The sequence below is a fragment of the Bos grunniens genome, chromosome 9 (assembly GCF_055505025.1).
Source record: "Bos grunniens cultivar Pamir isolate PY7600 chromosome 9, Bosgru_T2T1.0, whole genome shotgun sequence".
Taxonomy (NCBI): Eukaryota; Metazoa; Chordata; class Mammalia; order Artiodactyla; family Bovidae; genus Bos; species Bos grunniens.
The window spans coordinates 41,481,605-41,495,953 of NC_141173.1; the positions used below are offsets into that span (position 1 = coordinate 41,481,605).

Sequence of the window (14,349 nt, forward strand, 5' to 3'; positions counted from 1 at the left end):
AGTGTGCTCTGCATATAAGTTAAATAAGCAGGGTAACAATATACAGCCTTGACGTACTCCTTTCCCAATTTTGAACCAGTCCATTGTTCCATGTCCTGTTTTAACTGTTGCTTCTTGACCCACATTTGGGTTTCTCAGGAGTGAGGTAAGATGGTCTGGTATTCCCATCTCTTTAAGAATTTTCAACAATTTGTTGTGATCCGCACAGCCAAAGGCTTTAACATAGTCAATGAAGCAGAAGTAGGTGTTTTTCTGGAATTCCCTTGCTTTCTCTATGATCAAACGAATGTTGGCAATTTGCTGTTGGCCCCACTGAAAACTGATAGCTTTCCAAGGAGGGATTCCGCGCTTCAGTCATGTCCAACTCTTTGCGACCCTACGGACTGCAGCCCACCAGTCTCCTCTGTCCATGGGATTCTCCAGGTGAGAATATTGTAGTGGGTTGCCATGCCCTCCTCCAGGGGATCTTCCCAACCCAGGGATCAAACCCAAGCCTCTTACATCTCCTGCACTGGCAGGCAGGTTCTTTACCACTAGCAACACCTGGGAAGCCCAAGGTGACAGCTTTCCAAGTCACCCCTTAAATGAATCAGAACAGTATTCCCAAATGTTTTACATGTTGCCTCCAAAAACTAAAGACACTTACAAAATATTGCACTTCCCTTTTAGAAGTAGGTGTAAGGTATAGTAACTTGTACTTTATATTGGAGAGAATGTCTCAGAATGTCCCAGATGACTGGCCACTGGCCTTTGAAAACTTCACCAATATATTATAACAGGTTCTTGAGTCTTTAAAGGTTTATTTCCCACTTTTTGCTGCTCATATATCTTATGAGGGCATCTAGAACACTGGCTATTTCCTGCTTACCAGGCCTGGTATTGTCAATACTGTGGATCAACAAGACCCCCTTGTACTATATTTGTTACAAAGAGCAGGAGAGTCCTGGGGTAAGATTAAATGTTCACTGCTGACTGTTCTATGTAAATACAAACTGCTTCTGACCCTCCTCCTTGGTGTGTATTGAAAAAATTACATTTTCCAGTTGAGTAGCTACATATCAAGTACAAGAAACTGTGTCCCTCTAGAAAAAGGGCTCTGCACAGCAGCTGAAATTAGGGCTGCCCCTTGGTTAAGTTTACAGTGGCCCAATATTATCTGTCATGATCTGTCTGGTTTTTGCAGAAATTCAGACTACAGAATTAAACAGGACTGTGCATCTTTTAAGGGCTTCTCTGGAGGCTCCGTGGTAAAGAATTCACTTGCCAATGCAGGAGACACAACTTCAATCCCTGGGTTGGGAAGATCCCCTGAAGAAGGAAATGGCAACCCACTCCAGTATTCTTGCCTGGGAAATCCCATGAACAGAGGAGCCTGGTGGGCTACAGTCCATGGGGTCACAAAAGAGTCAGACACAACTGAGCAACTATATAACGACATGCTGCTGCTGCTGCTAAGTCACTTCGATCGTGTCTGACTCTTCACGACCCCATGAACTGCAGCCTACCAGGCTCCTCCATCCATGGGATTTTCCAGGCAGTACTGGAGTAGGTTGCTATTGCCTTCTCCGATACAACAATATGATGCATCTTTTAAACAGTTTAGGGGTAGCACTCTTCCATTTCATTCAGAATGATTTACTATTGTTTATCTTGGCCAGAAGCTAAGGAGTGGGTATGCGGTTTCAGAAGTTTCCACTTGCCCTTTTCTACACAGTGGCCCTTACTCTACAGTTAGGGAACCCCAGTGAAGGTTTTGCCAGCTGCAGTCCCTGTTATACACTCAAGAACCATGAAAATAGCCACGGAGTGATCCTGCAAACACTTTGGATGCACTATAAGATGGACTTGAGCCAAGGCCCCATTTATCACTGGTTCTCCATTTGCCCTCATTCTAACAGGAGGCTATGATGGCATTTTGGATCTGCTGGTGTTGATATCAGCTCAGACCCTGTGTCCTGTAGCTTGTGAAAAAGGAGAATATTTCTATATCCAGAGTGTCTGTTTCTCTGGTTAATGGTTGTAGGTTCTCTTGGAGAAGGGCTGGGGAGTATACTCCATGAGTATTTAACACCTTTCTCTATGCCCTCTAAGGCAGTCTGGCATTTTCACCTCATTTACTATAGTCTATTGGTTTTTCCCAAGCATCAAGTAACCTTACCAGCAGTGAAAATTAGGATTTACTTTAGGTGTCCTAGCTAGGATGTTAAACTATGAGTAGTGTGAGAGAGCCCACATATCAACCAACTGGATAGTCTACATTCCCCCCACCTGGCACCCTCAAGATCTTTCCTAGGCATTTTCTCCTGGTTCCTGTTGGTACATCACAGTCAGGCCCTGGAGCTCTTTAGTTGCATAACTTTCTTCCTGACCAGTGCCTCCAGTTGGGCTGGGCTGACACTTAACCCCAGTTACTGCTCTAGAAGTTATGAGAGAAAATAAAGGTAGACCTTGTAAAGGTCAAGCTTGTTTTCTGAGGCATCTGCCTCAGGTGAGGCAAGGAGAAGCTGCTCTTTTCCAGATATGAGAAAACTACTTCTGTTAATGCAGAGCATTTGGGATTCAAGACTCAAGGTACTTAGACATCCACCTACATATCTCCATCCCAGGCTTCAGGGCCCTGATTTTACTGTATATTATGGAGACTCCCTAATAAATGCATGCTCTCTTGAGAACATTTAGATGCATTTTCCCCTTTACAACTACATTTTATACTAATTTCACGGTATTTTTTTTCTAATCTTGAAATTTCAGGCCTTTAGTTCATGAAGTTTTCATCTCAATTTTTTAATAGTATTATTTCTTACTACATCTTGTTTCATATTGTCATCTTAAAATAATATTGGTATTTTAAGCCTATTCAAATATTCTTAACTTCCACAGAAAATGTAACCATATCACATTTACCCGGAAGGATATGGTCCCCTCTGGCTTCTCCAGTGGCTCAATGGTAAAGAATCTACCTGCAGTGCAGGAGATACAGGAGATGCGGGTTCAATCCCTGGGTTGGGAAGATCCCCTGGAGAGGGAAATGACAACCCACTCCAGTGTTCTTGCCTGGATAATTCTGTGGACAGAGGAACCTGGCAGGCTACTGTCCATGGGGTCACAGAGTCAAACACAACTGAAGTGAACTGAGCACACACACACACATATATTCCCCTCTAATCCATTTTTCATGGTTCCATGAGCAATTTCCCAGACTACTAGGACAAAGTTTTGGTCCATTTTTCATGGAAAGTCTGCTCATTAAAATATTTTCATAAGGTTTTATAACTTTTCCATAAAGGGCTTGTATATCTTTTGTTCTGTTTAATCCTCATTAAATTATTAGTTTATGTTTTTGCTGCTAAGTCATATTTATCTTTAGTTACACTTTCTAGCTATTTTTGATTTATAGAAATACAACTGAATTTTGTATAATGATTTTGAATTCAGCAAACTGGACTATCTTATTAATTCTTAAAATTTATCTGTGGTATATTTAAGTTTTCTATGTAAACAATCATATCATCTGGAAATAATTACAGTTTTGTTTTAAAAAAAGAATATTTTAAGTATTTAATCATTAGATATAATGGTTATCTTTTTGTCATACACTTTACCAATAAAAGAACTTCTATTCTTAGTAGGTAAGAGGTTTATCTTTTAGTGACCATTAAAGGGTGCTGAATTATTTCATACTTCTATTAAGATGATCATATAGTTTTTCTCCTTAAATTTATTTTAATATGAAAATTAATTTTCCCACATTAAACTGTCCTTGAATTCCTGGGGAAACCCAACTTAGTGTAATGATCTTATCTTCTTCATATATTGCTAAATTCAACTTGCTAATACTGTGATTAGGATTTTTAAGAATCTTCTTCATGAATGAAATTGGCATATAATTTTGCTTTTTTGTGCTATTCTCTGGTTTAGGTATGGAGGTTATATGAGACCCATAAACTGATGTAAGAAGTCTCCACTTTATCATTTTTCTGAAAGACTGTCTATATAATTATAAGACTTGGAGCACTGCAATAAAACCATCTGGTTTCCTTGTGGGAAGACTTATAGTTACTGATTCCATTTCTTTAATGGTTATAGAACCACTCAAGTTTTTCTCCTTTTCTTAAGAAGCTGATTCTTCTAGTAATTTGTCAGTTTTGCTTAAGTTTTCACATTTATTTGGGATAACTTTATGATAGCATCTTATTATCTCTCTGCAGCATTATTTTCTCTGTTTTGCTTCCTTCTATGTCGAATATTGTTTGATCAAGTAGACAGTAAATCAGCAAGCATTATGGAAGACTTAACCAATGAAATTCACAAACTTGATGTCAACATTTAAAGAATACTACATCAAACAAATATAAATTGTTTCTTCTTCTCAGAGATTTAGGGAATTTTTTTGAAGTTTATCATGTGCTAGGCCATAAGATAAGACTTGACAAATTTCAAAGAATTATTATAACATGGAGAACATTCTCTGACTATAATGAAAGAAATAAAAAACAAAAACATAGGAAAATCTTAGTTTTGAGATGTGAGAAAACACACCTCTAAAAAACTAATGTCTAATATTGTCTGTGCTTTCTATCTTCTGTTCTTAATAAATCTTGATAGAGTTTTCTATTTGTAAATCTTTTCAAAATACCACTATTTAGCTTTCTTGACCTTCTTTGTGTAATGTTTATTTCCTAATTTATTAATTTTTAAGATATTTTTTCTATTTTTCCTATTTTTCTTTTTCTAACTTCTTAAATTGTAAGCTTACATATTTTGTTATATATTAGCTTCATTGTTTTTCAGTTCTACATATTTTCTCATTTCCATCAGGATTTCTTTTAGAGCCACTAGTAGGCCCTACATACATACCCATAGACAAATTTTTATGTGTGCATACATATAGCATTTAATTTGATTTTTTTAAGTGTCTGTTATTGAGCTTTTTTTGGGTGATTGTGTGTACACTAATTTGACCTTTAATAGAATACACACATCAAAACATACATGTGTATATGTACATGTGTGTATTTTTTCCTTAATTTAGTCTGTCAAAGAGACTTTATTTTAGCTGTTTTTTATGTAGCATATATTAGCTTTTGCTTTCTGTCTCAAACTATGAACCAAGTATTGTTTTAATAGATCAGTTTAATTTATTTGCCATTACTGGCAAAACCCATCTCTCAGTGGAGTGGAATGGCTTCTGAGCTTAGTAAATTCACAGAATATTCTAGTTCTCCCCAACCTACCTGCCTATTTCTCCTAAATTAGGCACTTTAACAATCTTACTCTTTCTTACTATAGTGTTTTGTATTATGACTTCTCAAGAGAAGACAGAAAAGCATCCTTTTGCGGATATATTTAATGAAGATGAAGCTGACATAAACTTTATGTTGTCTAAACCTGTTTGCTTTGTTGTATTTGGGAAACCAGTAAGTTATCTCTTCTAACTTATTATTTAATATAATTTAAAAATTTTAAAGTCATAATCTACTGTTACCATATAAAAATGAAAACCATATAATGTGCTAATTTTTTGAGTGTTTTTTAGACATTCATTGTATGACTTGAACGCTGATATAGTATTGTTTGTAAATTATAACTTTCTCTCCTCTTGTACACTATTACTGAAAAGGAACCTAGGTTGTATTTATCTTTGCTTTTATATTATGAAAAAATTAACTCATCAAAGCACTGCTCCATGACAATTATTAATAGTATGTGATCCAAAGTTATTTCACACTCAATTTTCACACAAAACTTCTATGAAGTTTGTTGTGAGGCTCTCTGGATATGTGAAGGCAGGACTCTAAAGAGACAAACAGAAGATTCTCCCATCAGTGTCTAAAGCTCCTGAGAGGGAATGTGCTTCATCTTCACCCACAGTTTGTTAGTGGACCTATGTTATCAGTTTTCCACAAAACAGGAAGGAACCAAGAATGGCTGTTGTAAGATAGCTTTCCTTCCTAGGCAGTTCTAGTAAGACCTCTAGATGAGAACTGTTTTCAGCCACTGAGCTAGTTGGTAGCTACCATTAAAGGGCCTGAGGTAGTTAACATAAAAGCCTCTCTGGAATAGCGGAGTCTTAGGACTGAACCCAATTCTTGACTTGCTTTTCTGCCGACCCTGGGACAGAGTCAAGAAATGTTTCCAATAACTTTTATTATGTTTCTAAAAACATAGTGGAGTTTTAAAAGTCAACAGTGGAAGCAATCAGATGTAAACATTACTTCATTAAAGTGAGCTTTTATCTTTAAACTATGATACTTTTCAAAGATGTCTATTAAGAAGCAAGTTTTTGCTCTTGAAAGTTACTATATGGAAGTCTTTACATTTAGTCATTCACAATCATAAACTTTAGGAAGGAAATAAAATGATGAATCACAATATTATCACAATGATTTGTATTCAGAATTATAAAATTTAACAAGTGAAGAGGAAAATAGCTAGAATACCATTACAGTACACCTTCCTGGTTTCAGGACTATTAATTTAAAAAAAAAACTTAAATCACTTCACAAAATGTGACAAGTGGGACAGTTAACAGAGAAAAATGAAGCTATAAATATTTCATACCTAGGGTCTATTCTTTATTTATTGTATGGAAAAATTTTACTTGACAATATTTATGTAATTGTAGTACCTATTAATATAATCTTTAAAAATTGTGTTTTGTTGGGAAATAGCTATTATCTTAGGTTTTACATAATGTCTTTCTTTTTAAGGGGGTTGGGAAGACAACATTAGCCCAACAGATAACACAGGCATGGAAATGTATTCGTGTAGAAGGTAAATTTTACCTTTCCCCCCTCAATATTTTATTATGAAAACTTTCAAATATGCATTAAAAGGTAAAGCATTATACAATGAACACCCATACGCCCATCTACTTACTGTCTAGAGTCTATGATTATTTACTGTGTTTGCTTTATCAGACATCACTACCAACCCTGTTTAATGTTATCTTTAAAATAGCATCAAACATGTTTTGCCCTTTTGTTAGTCTTAATTTTGGTCATAGAATTTAAGATGTTTATGAAACATCTTTGACTCCATTCTACTGCCTCCAGTTCTCTAATTGCATAATTTAGAACGAATGGGGATATGTGTGTTGTGGGTATCTCCCTATGAAAGATGAGAAGAGATGAAACTCTCACAGCTGCTCATGGGAAGATTTCCCAGGACTAAATTATCTTCAATGATTAATTTTATTTTTTATCATTTGTAATTCGCTTTTCATTCTTTGCGATATATAAGACAGGGATTTATATCTTTGTACATACATATTCTTTTAATCAATAAAACCATTTATTCCTTAAAAAAATAAGCAAAAGAATGAATCTATAATTCATAAAAGTAGAAATAAAAATGGACGAATATACGAAAAAGAGTTTAACTTTGTTATTATTCAAAGAAGTGCTAATGTAAATAATCTGATCCATATTTGCTGAATAGATTGGCAGTGAATCTTTACAGTTTCTACTATCATTGTTGGTAAGAATGTTATCAAATGAGCATTTCACATGCTGTCAGTGAAATGGTGATCTGGTACAACTTGGAGGGAGAACAATTTGTTAACACATAACACAAACACACCCAAAACTTTAAAAATGTCTCCTTTTTCTTTATCAAAATAAAATCCACTTGTAGGAAATCTTAAAAAGCACCAAACTTATCATAGATTAACAGCAGATAGGGACATCATAGGTTCCTGGGTCCTCCCCTAGGTTATGCCCCTGTCATTTCTGTCCTAGAATATCTTTCATCATGGGATTAAATATGTCATCTTAAAAAGGAACCAAGTTATAGAATTTCACCCTCAGGACCCCTTTTTCCTAGATTAATTTCAGAGTTTTATCTATTTTAAACATTTCTGGATGTGTAATTTCCTTTTATACAATCAGTGTGCAAAATTAATGGGCAGTATATATAACTATGCATGGTTATAAAAGTATCATAATACTTTCTAATTTCCAAATCACTGTCATATACAACCCCATTTCATCCGTATTCCCTGGTATACTACACAGAGCTCAGGCATGCAAGGTGCAAAGGTGTTTGGGAAGTTAGCTTCCCCAGGATCTTTTAGCTGGGTGAATGTCAGAGAGAAGTTGTTTATGGAATACATTCTGCTACCTTGTCCTTTACATAGGCTTAAATGATATACTGAGTGTAAATGTGCTTTGTAAACTCTAAAGTGACACAAAGATCAATCTGTGTTACTAGTTAAAAACACACAAATATGTTTCTTACTTGAAAATTCTCAGAACAATTTGTGCTAATATTCTGAATTCATATTTTAGCTTTACCAATTTTGGAAGAACAGATTGCCAGTGACACTGTAACGGGAGCTATGGTAAATCTAAGTTTCGAAACTGTTATGATTTCTTTAAAAGCTGTGTATCACATGTACATTGTACAGTCATATACAATATCTATGCTTGTTCTTAGTTGCAGTCAATGCTGATCAGTGGCCAAAGCATTCCAGATGAACTTGTCACAAAGTTAATGTTGGATAAGCTGAACTCCTCAGAAGTCTCTCACTTTGGTATGTTCATTTTTATACATCAGTGGCTCTCAGAGCAACCTTAAAACTCATGGTTTATCTAAGGCACAAATAATTCCTGGAGTTGCACCTTTAATTTTTCCCCCTGGCACAGGAATCCCAGAGTCTGAATTCAACTGAGTAACTCTGATAGTTTTATTTGCTTGTTTACTTGTTTTTGTTCTTCAGAATCTACATTTGTTTTCAAAATTTAAGTTTATGTGATTCAGCCTTCTTTTAGCAACATCTTACCCAGCAAAAGCATCAATAACCTGCTGTGGTCCTTCATGCAGTGCCGACAGCCTCTGTTAACTGCTTTCCTATTTGCCCTGAGTTTTATTACTAAGCCCTGTCAATGGTTAGGTTTCTCTGCATTAATCCACACTCATAAGACAGAAATGGGAACTAGAATGACACCAACTTATCCTCTGGCTCCAGATGCTTGCAGGCTTCAGCCTCTGTCCAGTCTACCCTCTGACTCTGGACCCGAGAAATCTCTCTGCGCTCCAGCAGATGTTGAACTGGGACTTTGGACCTACTTTCCCAAGACAGACTACTTAAGTTTAGAATGACTAAAAGGAAAAGGGCAAACTCTATGGCATTTGCCAAAGAAGAAAGAAGAATAAAGATATGTTTGGGAGAAAATCATCCACCTGAAAGAGATTTACTGAATGAGAGAAAAAAATATAGAGATCTGCTTAATGTACTGTCTCAGTACATTAAGAGAGGGCGCCGTGACTATTAAGAATACAGGGGCACAAATAAAGTGCAGTACAATGAAAATCAGTATTGGAAATAGCAACAGCGGACTTCTCACTGAAGACTATATATATATGTGTGTGTGTGTGTGTATACATATATAGTTAGCTGCAGTCGATGTTGATCAGTGGCCAGAGATGTAGATGAGATATATATATATATATATCTCATCTATATCTATATGAAGAAAGATCTATATATACAGAATGAAGTATTTAATACATAAATATATTAATATATCCACATATCATCTCTTTTATTTCATATAAATACACTTTATCTATCCATCCATTTAACTATATACTGATCAGTAATAAAGAGAATGTCTTTAGTCACCCAGTTGTGTCTGACTGTTTGTGACTCCATGGCCTGTAGCCCGCCAGGCTTCTCTGTCTGTGGGAATTCTCCAGGCAAGAATACTGGAGTGGGTTGCCATTCCTTCCTCCAACACAGAGAATGAACTTAGGAAAATCACTCAGAATGAGGAAAGTAAAATGAATAACAAGGTAAAAAAGACAATCACAGAATTCCAGAATAGGTCATTAAATTACCTCAAAAAGTATAATGATTGAAACTGAAGACTATATATAAAGGTATATAGGCAAATATCTTTTTGTTTTTTCTTTACTTCACCTTACCTCTTAAAATTTAGAGTGACTTACTAGGTCACAAAAAGATGGCATAAATTGTAAGTACTGGCAAAAAGAGAAAGAAAAAAAAGAAACATTAGAAAAATAAATCTACTCAGCTTGCCATTCACAATGTTCATAAACTTTTTAACTTATTATGGAAAATGTTAAAGTAGAGAGACTGGTATAAAATCCCCCATGTGCCTATCACCCAGCTTCAACAATGACAACTCTTGTCCCGTCATATTCATTCATACTTCTGACTATACCCCTCCCCCAACCAACTTTACTTTGAAGCTAATCCATATCATATCATCTGTAAATATTTTAGTTTGTATCTCAAAAAGATAAGGATTCCTTTAAAATGTATCATATTATCATTATCATACCTAAAAATTAATAATAATTCATCTACTAACCCATCTGTGGTCAAATTTCACCCTGTACCTCATATATTTTTTATTCTAGCTGGCTTTAGTTTGTTGTCTGTTTGTTTGTTTGAAGCAGGATCCAACCAACCAGGTTTCACATATTTCTATTGCTTCATGTGTCACAATTCCCTTTTAATCTATATATTACCCGTACCTCTGTCTAGCATCTTGTGTTTTTTATGCTGAAGAAACTGACTATTTGTCAATGTATTCCTCTTTCCCCTAGACTTCTGGTACACTGCTACTGGTCCTGGGAGCTGGCAGAGGAAAAGTCAGTCGTATAATTCTTGAGCCTGAGGGCCATACTATGAGCATGCAAGTGCATGGCCTCAGTCTAGGCATGCACAACTGGGCTCATTTAAAGGCTATAGTGAAGGCAGGATGTTGAGTCCCTTCTACCCAGCCTCCCCTCACCCATCCTACAGCAGCCCCAGAGAAATTTCTTTGGAACCTAGCACTTTGCTAAACACAGTTTGAAACTCTCTGCTAAGCAAGGATTCTTTCTGATGTTTGGTCTTATCCAGCAGCCTGGTAGATGGTAGCAGCGATATTGAAAGTGAAGGGCTTTCAAAATAGAGATATTAACTTGGGTTAGGGCCTGAGTGAGGCTGGGTGATTAATGATTCCAAAATCCCAAAGATGGATATGTGATGCCAGGAACCCTTCACAGTAAAGTACTGCCAGATCCAATCAATGTTTTTCTGTACCAGAGCCCTTTTATACTTGGAGCGTCTATCACTATTTAAAAAAAAAAAAAAACTTTACATTATCTATTAGTTATAAACCTTTTATTCACAGCCTGTCATGATGTGTTGGCCTTGAGCCAAAATCAGATTCCATGAGCTGCATCCTTACCCAAGAGAAAAAGGAGGAGTCAATTCCTGGGTACCCTAAGAAGCCCCTCTCTGCTTTCTCTTTCTATATTCCAGAAAAAATCATTTTCCCAAGTGACTGATGGACAGCCCTGGTCTGGGCAGCCCCTGCCCCGGGGTGTCGTATTGTAGATGGTACTGTAAGTCGTTGGGCACCAGTGTGTCCATTCATGTCAGGCTGGCATGAGGTGAGATAACCATCAGGGCTGGCTGGGCGCTAAGCTACCCGATGTCCATGGATCTCTCAACACTTCAGCCTAAGAGCAGTGGCATGCCATCTTTTGTGGGAATACCTTCTTCCCACTGTGCCAGAAAGCAGTGGCAAAGTGATGGTATGGGCCAGTTGGCTTCCCCTGGGCAGTGGTGTGAACAGTCTGAGTTGTCCCTTGGTGGGGGTGACGCAGGCTGGGCATTAGCCTGCCGAGTGCCTATCTTGCCTGTGATGGTATATGCAGAGCTTCCCAGCAAGGAGGGGTGTGGGGTCTACCATTCCTCCATCTTCAAAGCATGGAGTGTAAGGGCTTAGTAATGGCATCAAGGAAAGGTGGGATGGGATGGTGGATTCCTCACCTATGCTTCCATCTTTACAACACATCTCTGGGATTAGAGAAGCTGGTGGTGGGTTCAGCCACTCTAAGAAGTATCCCCTTGAGATCTTCCCAGAATTGAATCTAGAGAACTAAGTTATTCCTCTAAATCTTCTGGTGAGACAAGCAACATAACTATCTCTGCCACAATTCTTCCATAAATATATTTCTGGGGTCTGGATATAGTGATAACTGGCCATCTCTCAATGGGTAAAGCCCCCAGATCCATTGCTCAGAACACTGAGGCAGAACACTAAGAGCCAGACCCCATGGAAACAACCTTCTATTTCTGCTGGTTCCACCTTTCTGCTGGTTCCACCAGGAAAGAGACCAAGTAGGAAATTCATTCGAATATACATGTCTACCCAAGGTTTGGCATGCCTGCAAACAGTCACACTTGGAATGCCTGAGAAGCTCTCTGAGCAGTGGCAGTGGTTGTGGTAATGGGCAGGGTGCTAGAGAGCACTGCAAACAGAGTGGCAAGCAGCTTTCTGTTATCCACTTGAAATACACAGGAGAGCAGTGCTGGCACCACAGGGGATGGGAGGGAGGTCTTGTGTAATCCCTTGTTGCTTAGAGGAGGAGGGCATGATCTCTGGGGACTGACTGGTCTCTGGACTTATCTGATCAAGATGGGTCAGCTGGGCGAGGATAGAATTCAATCTAGGGCTGAGTCATGCAGTCACCTTCACCGCAGCGCCCGGCACTGCAGTGTGCCAGCCATCGTGTCCCAGAGGAGGCACTGGTCAGTCTTGACAACCTCACTCCACTGACTTTTTATAAAATGTGTGCCAAGAATCAAAGCTTAATAACCATAATTTGTCAGCTCCTCCAAGGGAAAAATATTCTATAAAACAGAAAAATTTGTCAAAGGCCTTTAACTTCCAGTGACAGAGTCAAGACTTTATTCTGTTCTATTAAGAGAAAGGTTTCTCTGCTGTATGGCTCAGGAAACTCAAACAGGGGCTCTATATCAACTTAGAGGAGTGGGGTGGGGAGGGAGACGGGAGGGAGGTTCAAAAGGGAGGGAGTTTAAGGGGTGATTCATGTTGAGGTTTGACAGAAAACAACAAAATTCTCTAAAGTGATTATCCTTCAATTAAAAAATAAATAAATTTTAAAAAAGAGAGGTTTCTCAAACAAGAGAGTGACATATTAAATAAATATATTAAGGAAACCAATATGATAATGGTATCAAGGGTGAATTTCAACGAGCAGATGTAGGTTTTTGGGTAGCGATGCAAGCCAATAAACATACTAAGCCAAAATCATATTAATAATGTTGTTTCTTAAACTGTATGAGGGTTAAATGGGTATTTTTTTACTTTCTGTAAGTTATGTAAACTGTATATGTATATTCTATTATATTATGAAATATTAATTCAAGAAAGAAAAATAATACCATGCAACCCCTACCATTTACCTTTACCACTCATCATATGAGTTTTCCTAAGATGAGTTAAAGAATCACTGGCATGGAATTTCCTTCTCTAGGCACCTCATGTGCCTAAAATAAACTGATTTGGAATTTTTAAAGATGTCTCCTCTAGCCCAATAGTTTTATTGCCAGAAAAACATTATTCATAGTTATATGTCATGTGGCAATAACCTTAACTATTAAGTGTCAACAGATATTTTAAGATCAGCATTAGTATTCATCAATAAAGAAATGATGTTTTTATAAATAATAAATCCACTCTCTCAGATATTATAATATTATAAAACTTTTAAAATTATATTTCACTCTACAGGCTATATTATCACTGAAATACCATCACTTTCACAGGATGCCATGACTACTCTGCAGCAAATAGAATTAATTAGAAATTTAAAATTGAAACCTGATATTATAATCAATATTAAGGTAAGAATATGTTTTTCTAGTATAGAGTATATAAACATTCTTTTTGATAGTAGTTAAATTCAAGGAATGTTATTAATTTTTTAAGGAGTCAAGGAAAAATAACCTATGAATCAATTTTAGGGACTGACTTGTATTTTCTCATATCTCCGTTCTTTTGCTTCTGTAGCTCTGTCCACAAGAAATACCTTCTTGTCCCTTCACCAGGCTTAATCATAGTCATTCTTTGAAAGTCAGTTCAGGCATCATCTCTACAGAATATTCCCTGATGACCACCCCCTCCACATTAACACAAACATTAACTGACTCTCATTCCTATGCTCTTTCTCTCTCTCTTTATACCCCACCCTTTACTCACCACAGAAAAGTTAAATATTGTCTGACAACCATTCATGTTGCTCTTTTCTATCATATTATTAATACTGCATTATATTATAATCATCCATTTTCTTCTAGACTCATGCCTTGCTTGGAGGCGGGAACCGTGTCTTACTCCTGTAAACATCAACTAGCACAATAAAGGGTACCTAATAAGTCTACCAGTTAAACAAAATGAAAGGCTGAACAAATGATTCAGATGTATGAATGTTAATAACATTTCTAGGTTGGTCCCATTTCTTTCCTTTACCAACTGTAGAACTTGGTAAATCACATTTAGGAGCCTCAATTTCCTCTTCACA

At 37.0% G+C, this 14,349-nt stretch overlaps 1 protein-coding gene across 1 annotated transcript in view; it reads left to right on the forward strand.

Annotated features, from left to right (window-relative positions):
• The window catches only part of AK9 (adenylate kinase 9), a 118,391-nt gene that overhangs the window by 2,185 nt on the left and 101,857 nt on the right, over nt 1-14,349 (forward strand). The window contains exons 3-7 of the mRNA XM_086317381.1: nt 5,290-5,417; nt 6,711-6,774; nt 8,289-8,341; nt 8,437-8,533; nt 13,560-13,672. Coding sequence (XP_086173507.1) covers nt 5,301-5,417; nt 6,711-6,774; nt 8,289-8,341; nt 8,437-8,533; nt 13,560-13,672 — 444 coding nt within the window. The 5' untranslated portion in view covers nt 5,290-5,300. The remainder of the gene's footprint in view (nt 1-5,289; nt 5,418-6,710; nt 6,775-8,288; nt 8,342-8,436; nt 8,534-13,559; nt 13,673-14,349) is intronic.